The 13,847-nt window shown below is 40.9% G+C and overlaps 1 protein-coding gene across 4 annotated transcripts in view; it reads left to right on the forward strand.

Moving 5' to 3' along the window:
- LOC121899270 (Down syndrome cell adhesion molecule-like protein 1 homolog) overlaps positions 1-13,510 on the forward strand; it is a 105,440-nt gene extending 91,930 nt beyond the window's left edge. For all 4 annotated transcript variants that reach the window (XM_042414982.1, XM_042414981.1, XM_042414983.1 and 1 more), the window contains 14 exons: positions 1,322-1,475; positions 4,259-4,376; positions 4,714-4,877; positions 5,017-5,115; positions 6,878-7,066; positions 8,083-8,211; positions 8,386-8,544; positions 8,625-8,780; positions 8,987-9,017; positions 9,162-9,280; positions 9,484-9,636; positions 10,029-10,223; positions 10,392-10,700; positions 10,872-13,510. In XM_042414982.1, the coding sequence (XP_042270916.1) occupies positions 1,322-1,475; positions 4,259-4,376; positions 4,714-4,877; positions 5,017-5,115; positions 6,878-7,066; positions 8,083-8,211; positions 8,386-8,544; positions 8,625-8,780; positions 8,987-9,017; positions 9,162-9,280; positions 9,484-9,636; positions 10,029-10,223; positions 10,392-10,700; positions 10,872-11,467 (2,571 nt within the window). In that variant the 3' untranslated portion in view covers positions 11,468-13,510. The remainder of the gene's footprint in view (positions 1-1,321; positions 1,476-4,258; positions 4,377-4,713; positions 4,878-5,016; positions 5,116-6,877; positions 7,067-8,082; positions 8,212-8,385; positions 8,545-8,624; positions 8,781-8,986; positions 9,018-9,161; positions 9,281-9,483; positions 9,637-10,028; positions 10,224-10,391; positions 10,701-10,871) is intronic.
- The last annotated feature ends 337 nt before the right edge of the window (positions 13,511-13,847 follow it).

Raw genomic sequence — 13,847 nt, forward strand, 5'->3', positions numbered from 1 at the left:
AATGTTAGGTGCGCGTGTGTGTTAAATTTGTGATTGTGTTTTCTCTTCTCACATTCTTCTATTGAGACCAGCAGCACAGTAACCAACAGAACTGCTGAGGGGGCATGTGTAGATTTGTGTGTGTGTGTGTACCTGAGTGTCAGGATACCTGAGGAGTAGATGAAGAGTAGGAGTTGAGGGAATAAGGGTATAATTGGTGGGTAGGTGAATAGTGACTGGCAGGCAGTAAAAAAAAGTGTTTGTGTGTTGTGTGAGTGTGTGTGTTGAAGGGACAGTGATGCGTATATGTCTAGACAGCAGACACATGGCTGGGTTAAACACACTGCAATTACACATCCACCTCCAGGTCACGTATGCCACTGTATGTGTGTGCAAGTGTGTGTGCGAATGTGTGCATGTGTTTTCTGTATCAGTCAGTTTGTGTTTGCTTGTGTGTGTCTCCTCTCCTCTCCTCTCCTCTCCTCTCCTCTCCTCTCCTCTCCTCTCCTCTTCTCTCCTCTCCTCGCTGTCATTCTGATGCCCGCAGTAGATAGGCCTCATTAGTGTATGACTGTTCATGATATCTCTGACTGACTCATTTGTCTGTCCCCCATTGTCTTCCTCCGTCTCATATCTCTGTTTGCCCTCCCTGAGGAGAACAGAGGAGGAGAGGGAGCGGGCTTTACTCCCCCCAATCCAAGCCTCCTATCCCCTCTTCCCTCAAGCTTCATCCTTCCACACAGTTTTGCTTTATCATAATCTTCCCCAGAACCTCTGTACCTCCCACCCCATTCTCCTCTCCTTTCCTGGCGCTGATTTGAGGGAAGAATACAGGGCTTGGTTCACATTAGAATGATGTTCACTCAGTCCTTCACATTATGTCTGCCTCTCCAGTGAAGTGACAAAATGATCTTGTGTTTGGCATCACCCAGATTTTGCTTTGTGATGCTCAGCACATACAGAAAAATGCACATTTTCTGAGAAATGGAAATTCTTCAGTGCATATTCTTTTCATTCTTTACATGATGTACACAAAATGTCTATACTTTATTGTGTTTTTTGTATGAATTTGTATGTATTTTTGTTTTGTTTTGTTATAGAAAGAATTTATTGTCTTACAAAATTTCACCTGTTTCCAAAGAAAACTGCTTCAGAAAAAAGATTTTTTAATTGATTCAAAAAGAAAAATTCTATATTTTAATATGATTGTATAAAATGTCTATAATATTTATGGCGTAATACAATATTACATGACATGTGAAGTTGCTTGACAGGTACTCACACATTCCCACTGTAGTTCTTTCCAAATTAACAAGTTCCTGCTACTTTTGGCTCTTCTCAGCTGCCCAGTGAGTATGAAGCCAATCCAGAGCTACTGTTCTACCGAATCACCCACCTCAACCACCGACAGCAGTACCTGATCTGGGCTGCAGCTGTCACCACTGCAGGCCGGGGTAACTTCAGCGACAAGGTCACTGTAGAGCCAGCAGCCAAGGGTGAGTCCCACAATATGAAACAGAGGTTCATAATAAGAGACATAATGTACAGTAGAGAGGTTGGATGCTGTGGGGTTTGGCAGTTTGCAGGTCAAAAGATATCTATGTTAAAACTGGGACTAACTTGGTTGAAAAAACCTATAATTATTGTTTCAATAGCATTTCAATGACTGTATTTCAACCTGTTGTTACAATCTGCTACACATTGAAATATTACCATTGAAATGCAGTAGTTATGTAAAAATAGCTTGCCCTTTCCAACTAAATTTAGCCAGATTTTAACCTAGACACCTAAAAGTCTTTAGACTTTCCATTCACCAAATCAAAGCTTACGGGGTTGTTTAGATCCTGTAGTATAGTAACTGTTTTCTGATGATATGCTTGTTCTGTCTCTCTTTGCCTCTGCAATCTCTCTTTCTTTAAAACTTTTATGACACTGATACTGACAGAGTTCTGTATTCCTCTTCAAGCCTCTTACTGACAGTACCATGTACTAAAAATAAACATTTTTAAAGGATGTTTTGCTCTACATCCAGACCAATCACCAGAATAAAATGTTGGTATTGTATGTTTCTGCAAACCACAGATACGTTTAATCTCTGTGTTTCAATACGTTCAATACGTAGCATATCAACATTTCTACAATTCATATCATAGGGAAAGTAATGTAGTTCAGATGACATCTATATGAGCTCATTTCAGAGTTAGGAGGAGGCAGGTTGGGTGGTTGGCTAGATACTGTAGTTAGTTGCATGCATGCAAAGCATCAAAGCAGCAGAGATCACTGTTCGAGACCAATGCTTCCCGTTTCAACCAACAAATTATTTTTGAAGTATTTTTAGCGAGATGTCAGGACATTTACAGCCATTTTTCTGGTGACAAAACCGGGTATTTTAACCCAAACCATGATCTTTTCCTAACCCTAACCTAACCCTAACCTTGTGTTTTTTGTGCCTAAACCTAACCAGACCTTAACCACAACGTTGTCACACCATTAAACACAATTATTCAACTGGTAACGGCCATTTAATGCAGCATTAAATGACACACAAAAAGCTTACAAGGTACAATGCCAACATTTTATTCTGCTACATCCCTCATGACTTTGTGAATCATGTGAATCCCTCTGTCTCTGTCACTCACTCTATATTTCCCATCTCTGCATATTTTTCCAACCTTCCTTCTGTTTCTGTGTTACTGCCTGTTTTGATTCTGCGCAACAGAGCAAGGTGTGCAATTGATTTCAGAGTTCAAAGGCCACCAGATAAACTGCCCTGAAGCAGGGAAATGATAAGCGGGGGAGCAAAAGGGAGGAAAAAAGGAGTAGAGAAAATGATACGACAGGAGCAGACTTAACTAATACACAAGACAATAGAGAGGCAGAGTGTTTAAGAAAATGAAGAGGGCAGTGAAATCAATAGGCTCTGGATTAAAAGACAGGAAGAATAAGGGAGTAAGAATGAATAGAGTGCACTTTCCGCAGTGTTATCCTTTTCTTTATCTATTCGTTCCTTTAACTGCTGGGTGCAAAGGTTTGCTAGTGATTGTGTGTGTGTGTGTGTGCTTGCATGGTTGGGTGCTGTAAAAGGCAGTGTCCTCCAGGCCTGCCCACTCAATACTTCACATCACGTCACATTTAACACAGATTTCTTCTCTACTAGCTGTGAATCACAGAAAATAAATTGCACATTTCCTTCTAGTAAATCCTGTTTATTGAAAGAATCCAAAATAGAAAGCAAATCACTGTATGCATTGCATATCAGCCATCACATTTCTGTATTGATTCAAGACATGCTCAAACCTCCACAGCATTTGTTTATTGGGTCTGAACATTGTTTATTTGACAATGGTAAGATTAAAGGGAATCTAATATGCTTTTCCTTATTTTCAGTCACATATCTAATGTTACAAAGGCGGATGTTCATGTTAAACATGGCCAAAGTGTCAAATAATGGCTTCAGACTGCTCTGAATGCTTGGTTTCCAACATTTCTTTCTACTTTCAGCCTGAGCCGACATTGGCTCATGACGGATTTCTTTATATGGTCATCTGCTCCATGCACAGCGCACAACTTCACTGGTCCGCTAACATTATGGCATTTTTCCATTGTTTTGGGGCAGTCACACCGAGCCATAATTTGAGTTGAGCTGGCACGCTGTGAATGTTTTTCCATTACACAGCACAGCAAAGTAAAATAAGTTTTTTACCTATTGGAGGTGTGCTGGTCATCTGCAGCTCTTCATCAAACATCATCACTGTGGCTCTTTCTGCTTGTACTATTCCTCCCTGCATTATTTCTAACTGATGCGCTGAACAAATAGCTTCAAATATCTCTATATGTTGTAAAGCAGGAAATGTTTGGTTTTCATCAGCAGTAACTTAACATGACTCTGATACGGCTGCCCTTTGGCAGGCTTCTGGAAAGCTGGCCAATCAGAACAGAGTGGAGCTCATTGGAAGGGGGGCCTTAAAGAGACAGGAGCTAAGACTGCCTGTTTGAGACAAAGGCTGAACTGAGGGGCTGCATAAAGGGCCAGTATAAGATAAATATGGTGTTTTTTGAACTGTGAATCATGCAAAGCTTCTCTAGTGGAGTCCCAGAGTAAAAATATAGAGCTGGAAATTAGCATAATAGGTCATCTGATTATCTTATTGGTAGATATTAATTAGGCCTTTTTGTGTTTGTTCACGTGTTTATTCCAGTAGTTGTAATGGATTTTTATTCAATTTCTCTGTCTCCATACACCTGTGATTTTTACATTCCTCTGTCCATCTTCCATCAGCCCCAGCTAAGATCCTGTCATTTGGGGGTACAGTGACTACTCCTTGGATGAAGGAGGTGCGACTGCCCTGTAGCTCAGTAGGAGAACCAACACCTACCATAAAATGGACCAAAGACAGGTGAAAATCCTTTATAAATTGAATTAAGTAAAAATATTATATAAAGCTGTATGTGTCCTACTGTAATATTAAGAGTAGATTTCAATGAGTTTACTATAACGTAAATTTTCCTCAAATAATTTTAGTTTACAGAGGCTATGTGTTGCTACATTGGATCACATTGGTCATGTAATTATCTAGCTCTGAATACAAACTTTTACAGGAACAACACAAAGGTCCACCGTAATGTTAACATCATAATTTTGCAGCTTGTGCTGAATAATTATAATTAATATCTCATCATTTACAGTAGAAGAAGTCTTATGATGTCATGAGTCTCTCTTTCTGTCTTTGTTAGTGAGGACACAGCCATCCCAGTGTCTCTTGACGGACAGCGTCTCATCTTGGCCAACGGCACACTGGTGCTGCGCTCTGTCAAAGCTGAAGACTCTGGTTACTACACTTGCACGGCCACCAACACACTGGGCTTTGACACTATCATAGTCAACCTTTTAGTACAAGGTAGGAAAAAATGAAATACACAGGATACTTCTTCACAGCAAGTACATTATTTCTCCAAAAATAAACTACAGTTTTTAAAAAATATATATTATAACTACAAGTAATACTGAGCGGTTAACTCTGTTTGTCTGTTTCTCAGTCCCTCCAGACCAGCCGCGTCTAACTGTCTCCACTACCTCCACCTCCTCCATCACTCTAGCCTGGATACCAGGAGACAATGGAGGCAGCTCTATCAGAGGTACTTGGCCCTGCACAACGGTGTTCTCTTTCTATATATCTACATCTCTGTCTTCTTGTCCTTCTATCTGCAGTATCTATGGTCTGCCAGCCAATGTGTCTAAAGATTACACAGTATGGAATCTTCCCTGTTTGCATATCACATCAGTGTTTGTTGTACGTAAAATAAGTTGCTGTTGCATAACGTGGCTGTGACAAAATTTCCTCTACCCCACTCTCAGATGTCCCCTTTTCTTTGTCTTTTACCTGGCACATTGTTTGTATTCATACTGATCTATTAGTTTATTGATTGGTGTCCTGGTTTTATGTTTCCTTGTTAACTATGTGTCTGTTTGATTATCTGATTATTGGTGATTTCTGTGTGAAGATCGGCATGGTGGGTGCGCCTCAGTGGGTGTGCATGCAAATGTGATTTCAATCCCTTTTCTTTGTTCAGGCTGTTTGTAAGCATGAGGGTGTTGCAGGATCGTCTGTTTAACCATATCCTGTCTCTTTGTTGCTCTTAATACCTGTGTGAGACTATTAAGCACAAGGCAATGCAGTAAAGACAGAACTGTGCCCAGAAAGACTTGTTTTATCCATATATGTCAATCACAGTAGAAAATGCTGCAAAACTCTGAAGAAGTTTTCATCAGCACATTCAAAAACAAGTCTTTGAACCATTAGGTCTAATATAATTTAAAGCTGTAGCAATGTCTTTCATGTGGGTCAGCCTACTGCCAGGAGGACGTGAATTTGCATGCTATAAAAACTTTGAGACACACAGTTTGTGTTAGATGAGAAGCTTTCACTGACATGAATTGCCACCACTCAGTATTTGTCTAATCTTGTATGTATACCAAAGTGCCTGTCTGTTAGTGAAGCCATCTGTACAGTGTCAGCAGTAGGCACAGCTGAAGTTCCCCATCAACCATCTATTTTGCATTACTACTGCAGTGGCATCTGCAGCCTATTCCTTTTCAGATAAAAAACAGTGGCACATTTACAAAAAAAAAAAACTCAGCTGATTTTGAGGCTTTTTTTTTTTCTTTTTACAGCTTTTGTAATTAAAAAAAGGAAATAAATAATCAAATCCTGTAGGCTAGTAAAATTTTATGTTATGTTCTGATCTGTTTTTGTGCTGTTCTGTACTGTTCTTGCTGCTATCTTCTGTTATGTTCCTCTGTGCTCTCTCCTGTTCTGTGACAGACAGAGGGTGACTATAAAACTTATAAACAAACACTGCAGGATCTGCACATGTTAACCCTTCTAATGTTTTGGACTTTATCGTACCATCTGTTAGAGAGAGAGGAAGAAAAAAGAGAGATGATACATAGAGTACAAAGAAACAAAGACAGAGAGACATTCACATATACATAATTACATACAGACAGAAGGAAAGACAGGCAGAGATGAAGGATTAGATGGAAAGTGTCTCAGAGCAAGAGGGAGTTGGCTCTCCAAGGCAGCTGATTATAAAAACAGTCACCATATTGCATACCCTCATTTGCATAGATGCTCAGTCAGCGCCATCCCAGTCTTGGGGTTTGTAGGTAACTAATGGCGGCGTAGAAAGAGAACAGTTAGACCGTCCTCCAATCTGAGCTTAGTTGAGCAAGAGAAATACAGTCTGACACTGCCATCCAGTGGACAATAGAGGTACCAGTGCCATGAAGCTTGGTAGGGTTAGTATAAGAAGAGTTATTCATCTTTATGGTAAAAAAAGAGACAATTGTTTAATATGCAAGAAAATAATTTTTCTGTCTGCATGTCTGTGTGTGCAGGTTTTGTGCTGCAGTACTCTGTTGACAACACAGAGGAATGGAAAGACGTGTTCATCAGTTCTAGTGAGCGCTCCTTTAAATTGGATAACCTGCGCTGTGGCACCTGGTATAAAGTCAAGCTGGCTGCTAAGAACAGTGTTGGAGCTGGACGCATTAGCGAGATCATTGAGGCAAAGACACACGGGCGAGGTGAGAAGTCTGGACTGGTAGATGAAGAAATGGATAGAAATGGGTGAAAGATATTAAAACGACAAATAAATCCGATTGGTAAGAGCTCTAACACTGTTTACATAAAAGTTTGTAAACTTTTCAAGTAAAGGTGTGGACTGCCTGTCCACATCAAGCTGTAAAGAGGTGTGGAAGTTAGTATGCACACAGAGTAGGAATTTAGTTAGACAGGAGTTTAGAAAAGGAGAAGTGTGGTTCACTTTTGATCATGTTCCAACTGGAAGGGAATATGGTAGGTTATTTACATGCCGTTCAAATGATAATCTTGATAGACTAAAACTAATCAGAAAAAAACATGTGAGAGATCTGTGTGATACAGTCAACAGTGAAGCTCCAAATCAATAGCATTCATCCAACATTATTAAAAACATCAGAACACATTAAGCTTCATATCAACAGAGAACAATACAGATTCAAATGGCTCCTGTCTTTATCTAAAGCATCAAAATTCACCCCTTGTGGGTGCTTATAAGTATAGTCATTTGTTATTTAAGAACACATTTACTTTCTTTACAGTGTCATCATTTCAATGAGAAAAAACAATAAAAATAGCATTTCTTGTATCACAGGTGCTACTTTCTATCACCAATGTTTGGGTGATTGCATCAAAAACTGTAATTATTTATACATTTATGGTTATAATCAAATGATATTTGATACATTTAGTAATATACTTTTGGATCACCCACCTTGAATTTGTTTTTAATTTCAATCCTGTTATGTATCTTAGTTGTAAAGGTACTTAGTTAGTTACTTAGTTTTCTTTTCTAGCAGTAATACATAGACACTGTTCAGTTACTAAGCAAGACGCTGATATTGCTGAATCACATACTGTAGGTCTGCTTATGTTGTTTTATGTTTCCCCATCTCTCCATAAAACAAGTAATACCTGCTACAGAATATGGTACAACACATGCAGTTCTCTATTAATCTGAACACACACTGGAAAACATGTCATGATGTCGCTTCTTTTACAGAGCCCCAGTTCAACAAGGATCAGCCGGTCTTCACCCACATCAACTCCAGCCACGCCCGCCTCAACCTGCAGGGTTGGGCCAGTGGAGGTTGTCCAATCAGCGCTGTCACGCTAGAGTTTAGACCAAAGGGTTTGTCACTGCTTTTCCAGTTTGCTGTTGTTAATATTTGAATATATTGCACAAAAAAGGGAAAAGAACACTTAGTTTGACAAAGAATGCAAAACAAATACATTTTTGTATTGTGTCTTTGTTGGAAAGCTAAAAAAAAATTAGACTCATCAGTGGTTTTTGTGTCTCTTGCAGGTACATGGACCTGGCAGAGTGTGCGTACCAATGCCACCACAGATGTGTTCCTGGCAGAGCTGCGTGAAGCCACCTGGTACGAACTGAAGATGAAGGCCTGTAACAGTGCTGGCTGTGGCAACCAGAGCTCCCAGTTTGCAACACTGGATTATGATGGCAGTAAGTAGAAGACTTTCTTTGTTTGCCATTCCATTTAAATCAGTGTCATTTAAACTAAACCCTTCTCTTCCTATGTGCAGGTACAATCCCACCAATCAAATCTCCCCTGGAAAAGAATGACGATGTCAAGAAGCTGTTTTCAATTGGCTGTCCTGTGATCTTGGTCACTCTGGGTGTTGCACTCCTCTTCATCATTCGCAAGAAACGCAAAGAAAAGAGGCTAAAAAGACTAAGAGGTGAGACAATAATTAAAAGGAGAGGAGAAGAGAAAAATGGTAGGAATGACTTGGCAATAAAAACAAAGCAGTCATCAGAGATTCCTGAAGCAGAAACAGACTTCAGAGAGATTGCTGAATGAAGTCTCTAGAGTTGCATTTATTTTAAAATATTTATTTGGATGTCAGGAAAATAAATAATCCCTCATGTTCTCTGCCCTCTCTAGATGCCAAAAGCCTGGCAGAGATGCTGATCAGGTAAGACTGCTATTTCCTAGTCCTTCTCACAAAATCAGTCTCAAGTATTATTTAGTGTAACTCAAAATCCACTTCACAAATCCTTATTTTAACAATTTCTCAAAACCATGAATGTTTGTCTGTGTGTGCCCCTATCGGGAGTAGTAAAAACAACCGCAGCTTTGACACCCCAGTGAAGGGACCTCCTCAGGGCCCACGGTTACACATCGACATCCCCAGAGTGCAGCTGCTAATTGAAGACAAAGAGGGCATCAAGCAAATTGGTGAGAGGAAGAGAGAGAGACAGAGAGTTTTTGTGCTTGTGTTCATGTGTGTGTGTGTTCACATGTCTGTGTATCAGTGTTGGAGCAAATTATTTGTATGTCAAATGTGTAATGAACATTGGAAGGCATCAGACTTATAGTTGTCATTTAGTTTTTAACCCGCAGTAGCTGCTTTTCTGAAACATTCATTCTATCTCTAATAGGTGAGGACAAAGCCACTATCCCTGTGACAGACACAGAGTTCAATCAAACTGGGAACCCTCAGAGCTTCTGCACAGGTGTGTCTGTCCATCACCCCGCTCTCATCCAGAACACCGGTCCTTTGATTGACATGTCAGACATCAGGCCAGGAACCAGTAAGTGCTCTCTCTCCTTGCTGTCCATTTTATCAGTGAAAGCTTAAACCAATTTAGGCAGTACAGTAGTGATCGCTGAAGTAAATGCATTTCTCATAATAAGGTACAGTAAATCTGTGGTGTAAGCATTCCATAAACTGTGAAGTTCTTGGAATTTCTGCTTGATTATTTGCTCTTTTTTCTTGACCATGTACTGTAAATGACATGAGTAATCATTAATGAATCGTGTCTTCACATATGACCTGCATTTTTTCCTGGTCTGTTGAAATCCACCATGGATCAGAATGGGACAATGAGTCTGGTTTTTTGCAAATGCTTGTTCATTTTTCTGGCTTTAAACAGCCTCTGTACATATACACATCATTCTTATTTCTTCATCCGCTTACCACCAGACCCAGTGTCAAGGAAGAGTGTTAAGTCAGCCCACAGCATCAGGAATCGCTACTCCAGTCAGTGGACTCTGACCAAGTGTCAGGCATCCACGCCAGCCCGCACTCTCACCTCAGACTGGCGCACAGTTGGCTCCCAGCATGGCATCACTGTCACAGAGAGTGACAGCTACAGCGCCAGCCTCTCACAGGACACAGGTTTGCACATGGGTGAAATGACACTTACAGCCATTAACATGCACATATAAGTAAGGCTATTTTTCAATAGTGAGGAAAAATGTGTTTTTGCAGTAAGCTACACCTCAAAAATCATTTGTAAAACTGGAGAGAATGTGCTTTCCTTTACTTTTTCCTTTCTCTCTATAGATAAGGGACGTAACAGCATGGTGTCGACAGAGAGTGCCTCCTCCACCTACGAGGAGTTGGCAAGAGCATATGAGCATGCCAAGCTGGAGGAACACCTGCAGCATGCCAAGTTTGAGATTACAGAGTGCTTTATCTCTGACAGCTCATCTGACCAGATGACCACAGGAACCAATGACAATGCAGACAGCATGACGTCCATGAGCACACCGTCAGAGCCTGGTATCTGCCGTTTCACTGCCTCACCACCCAAACCCCAGGACTATGATCGTGGCAAGAATGTAGCTGTTCCCATTCCACACCGCGCCAAGAGTAAGTAGTTCCACCAAACCATGATTTTTTTTTAACCTTCACTTCGCTTTTTGAATTTAAAATGGCTTTAAATATGAACCAAATATGGTTCAAATTGTGCTAGAAATATCTATATGCTTTGGCTTTTGCTAGCTTTTTCCTGTCATCTTCAATTTGACTTTTTCCCTCCAGGTGACTACTGCAACCTACCCCTCTACATGAAGTCAGATCCCTTCTTCCGAAAGCAGTCAGAGCATCATGACCCATGTCCAGTGGTTCCACCACGTGAAGCCTCTATTCGTGGCCTGGCCCAGCGGGCATACCACACCCAGGGCCGTCATGTGACTATGGACTCTGCAAAGCAGCAGGCCCTAACCATGGGCCACTCTGGCCTCTCCAACCTCACTTCCTCTGGGGCTTCCTCTGGAGGAGCAACAGGAGGTTGTGGTGGAGGTAGTGGGAGTGGAGGGGCGTCTTCTAGCTCTAGCAGCTCCACACTTCCCCAGAGGACTCTCACCATGCCTGGCTCCTCTGCCTCAGTGGCCCAAAGTGCAGCGGCAGCTGCTGCTGCTACTGCTGCTGCAGCTGCTGGGGCATCATCATCCTCCGGTGGATGTGGGGCAGTAGGGGCCACAGGAGGGACCCCTGGAGGTGTCTCCTCATCCTCCTCCAAGATGGGAGGATCCAGAGACTCTCTCCTAGAGAGCAGCTCCTCGGGCTTAGGCAGACTACAGAAGCAGAGGGATGGAGGGGCAGGTGCCTACTCCAAGTCCTACACACTGGTGTAGCCTGCCATCACTGCGGCCTGTCACTGTAACTCTTAATAGAATACTGGTCAAGCCAGCGCTTTCCTGGAGCCTCTATTGAAAAGTGGGGTGAGGAACATACACATGCCCAGCTGACCCGTCAGTGCCTGCGCTGTGCCAGGCTGCAGGGGGCTGGTTGGGTTCCCATTGACACTGCTGTATGAAGGGGTCAGAGTTCGGTCTCCACAGCACAGGGGTTTGCCTTTCTTTCTGCCTGATTGCTTTCTATTACTGTTGTGTCATCTTTCTCTATCTCTTATTTCACCACCCTGGAAATCACTTGCCAAAACATAAATGATTTATCTGTTCACTTCATATTTTCATTTTCTGGTAAAGACACAGTACTTATGCACAAAATGCTTTCCACGTGCACTGTCTTGTTTTCTGGGATCAAGACAGTAGAAGAGTGAACCAGGTTGCTTGAGTTTCACACAGGTGTTGAGGTTTTTAAGTTTTTAAATGTGTTACTTTTCTGGTCTCTGATGGAAGAAGAGCTCATATCACAGCATTGTGCCATGGCAGGATGCTTTTACTGTATGCATAAACCACCAGCCTTGGTGTTACACTGGCTCTGAGAGGTTACTCCATCATGGATTCATACATTAGAGGCAGTGGAAAGACTGTTGTCTCAATGCCAGTTTTGAGATGCGGAGAATGTTCTTATACATGCAATGGATGACACAGTATAGTGGTCTTAATCAATGCTTTTATAAACAGCAGAAAAGATAAAAAATGTCAAGTATCATCAAATGAAAGGTGAATCCAAACCTTTTTTTTCAGAAGTTTTCAGTTTTCTTCCTGATGATGGAAATATAATCTCATGTGCACTAAGAAAAGGTTAGAATGGATCCAAGTAACAGAAACCTTCACAAGCCTGCGTGTGTGTGCGTGTGGGTGTATATGTGTAAATATATATAGGTATACATGTGGCAGGCACACACCAACAGTGGACCTTTTTAAAATCAATCTGTATGCTGACCTCTCGGGCAGACGTCTGTGTCAAAACTGACCCCCCCCCCCCCCAAACCACCACTGTTCATTTTGTACCTGTGAAAGGGGATACAGTGGCAGTAATGATGATGACGATGTAACACTATGATCCTAATTTGGTCCAGCATTTTGAACTTTGTTTAGTTAAGTGTAATTGACAGCATTGCTTCAGAAATGAGAAATATTTAAGAGGGTTGAAAAGAGATAAATTACAGATGATAAGAAAGAGGTTCCTTTCTTTCTCTCTTTCTCTTTTTTGCTCCCTCACAACTAAGAAGGAAGAGACCCTTTTAACTATTCATCATGGTGCCACAAAACCATTATTCCTTGTTTAACTCATTGTACCTGTGTCCACTTTATCCCTTTCTATTCTTCCCTACCTTCACCTCTACCCACCCAGTCCCCCATCATATCCATACAGTGTCACTGTGACCTACTGCTAGCATACTGGGCTAGTTAAAGACAGACAAGACTGAGAGATGAGGTCTAATATGCACAGACAGGCAGAAATGCTATTTGACGTTCAATGACAACTGGACAGACACGTTGCAAACATACAGCAAATTTATAGAGATGTATACAAGAAAAGTCATATTTGTATGAAGTGATCTTTGAATTGAATTTATGAAGGACAATGACTTTGAGATTATAGAAAGAGAGATCAAGTGTTAATAGAATTTGCAGTTGTGTTAGAGAACAGAGAGGGGTTTACATATGAGAGAGATACCATTTTTCTTCAGAAATAAGTGGTCTTCAAAACAAAAAGATGTGTTTTCAAGTCCCTCCGCCTTGCTGAAATTGATTTTAGCTTTATGCATGGTACTGTACCTGTTAACTTTAAGTTTATTTTGTTTTCCCATTTTTTCTCCCAAAGCTTAATCCCATGACAAAGATCGTTCCAAAAAAAAGAGTTGCTCCAAATGTTTTGCAATGGTAAAACGTAACATCAGGGCTCTCGCAATAGAAAAAAGAAAAAGATATGATATATGTTTGTTTTCAAAAGTATGTACATATATATTTCTATTCAAATATATAGCAAATATATGAATATTGAAAAAAGCAGAGAAATATAAAAGCAGTTCTAATTGAAAATATATTTAAAAGATCACAAGACAATCGCTCAGAGTGAAAAACTGCAAGAAGGAAGGAAGAAAACGAAGAGGGAAGCTCATGACTTAAACGGGTAGCACAACCATGGACGGGAGATCTTGGAGAGAGAAAGGAAGTGGTGTGAAAGAAAATTTAGTGGTGAAACTGAGGAATGATACAATGACCCCTTGTGATTTTGTAAATGTTCCAGCTGCAAAGCCTGTGCAGCAGGTAGCAGCTGAAAGGACAAGCACAGTAAAAGTCAAATTATAGTGTGAGATTG

The sequence above is a fragment of the Thunnus maccoyii genome, chromosome 6 (genome assembly GCF_910596095.1).
Source record: "Thunnus maccoyii chromosome 6, fThuMac1.1, whole genome shotgun sequence".
NCBI lineage: Eukaryota > Metazoa > Chordata > Actinopteri > Scombriformes > Scombridae > Thunnus > Thunnus maccoyii.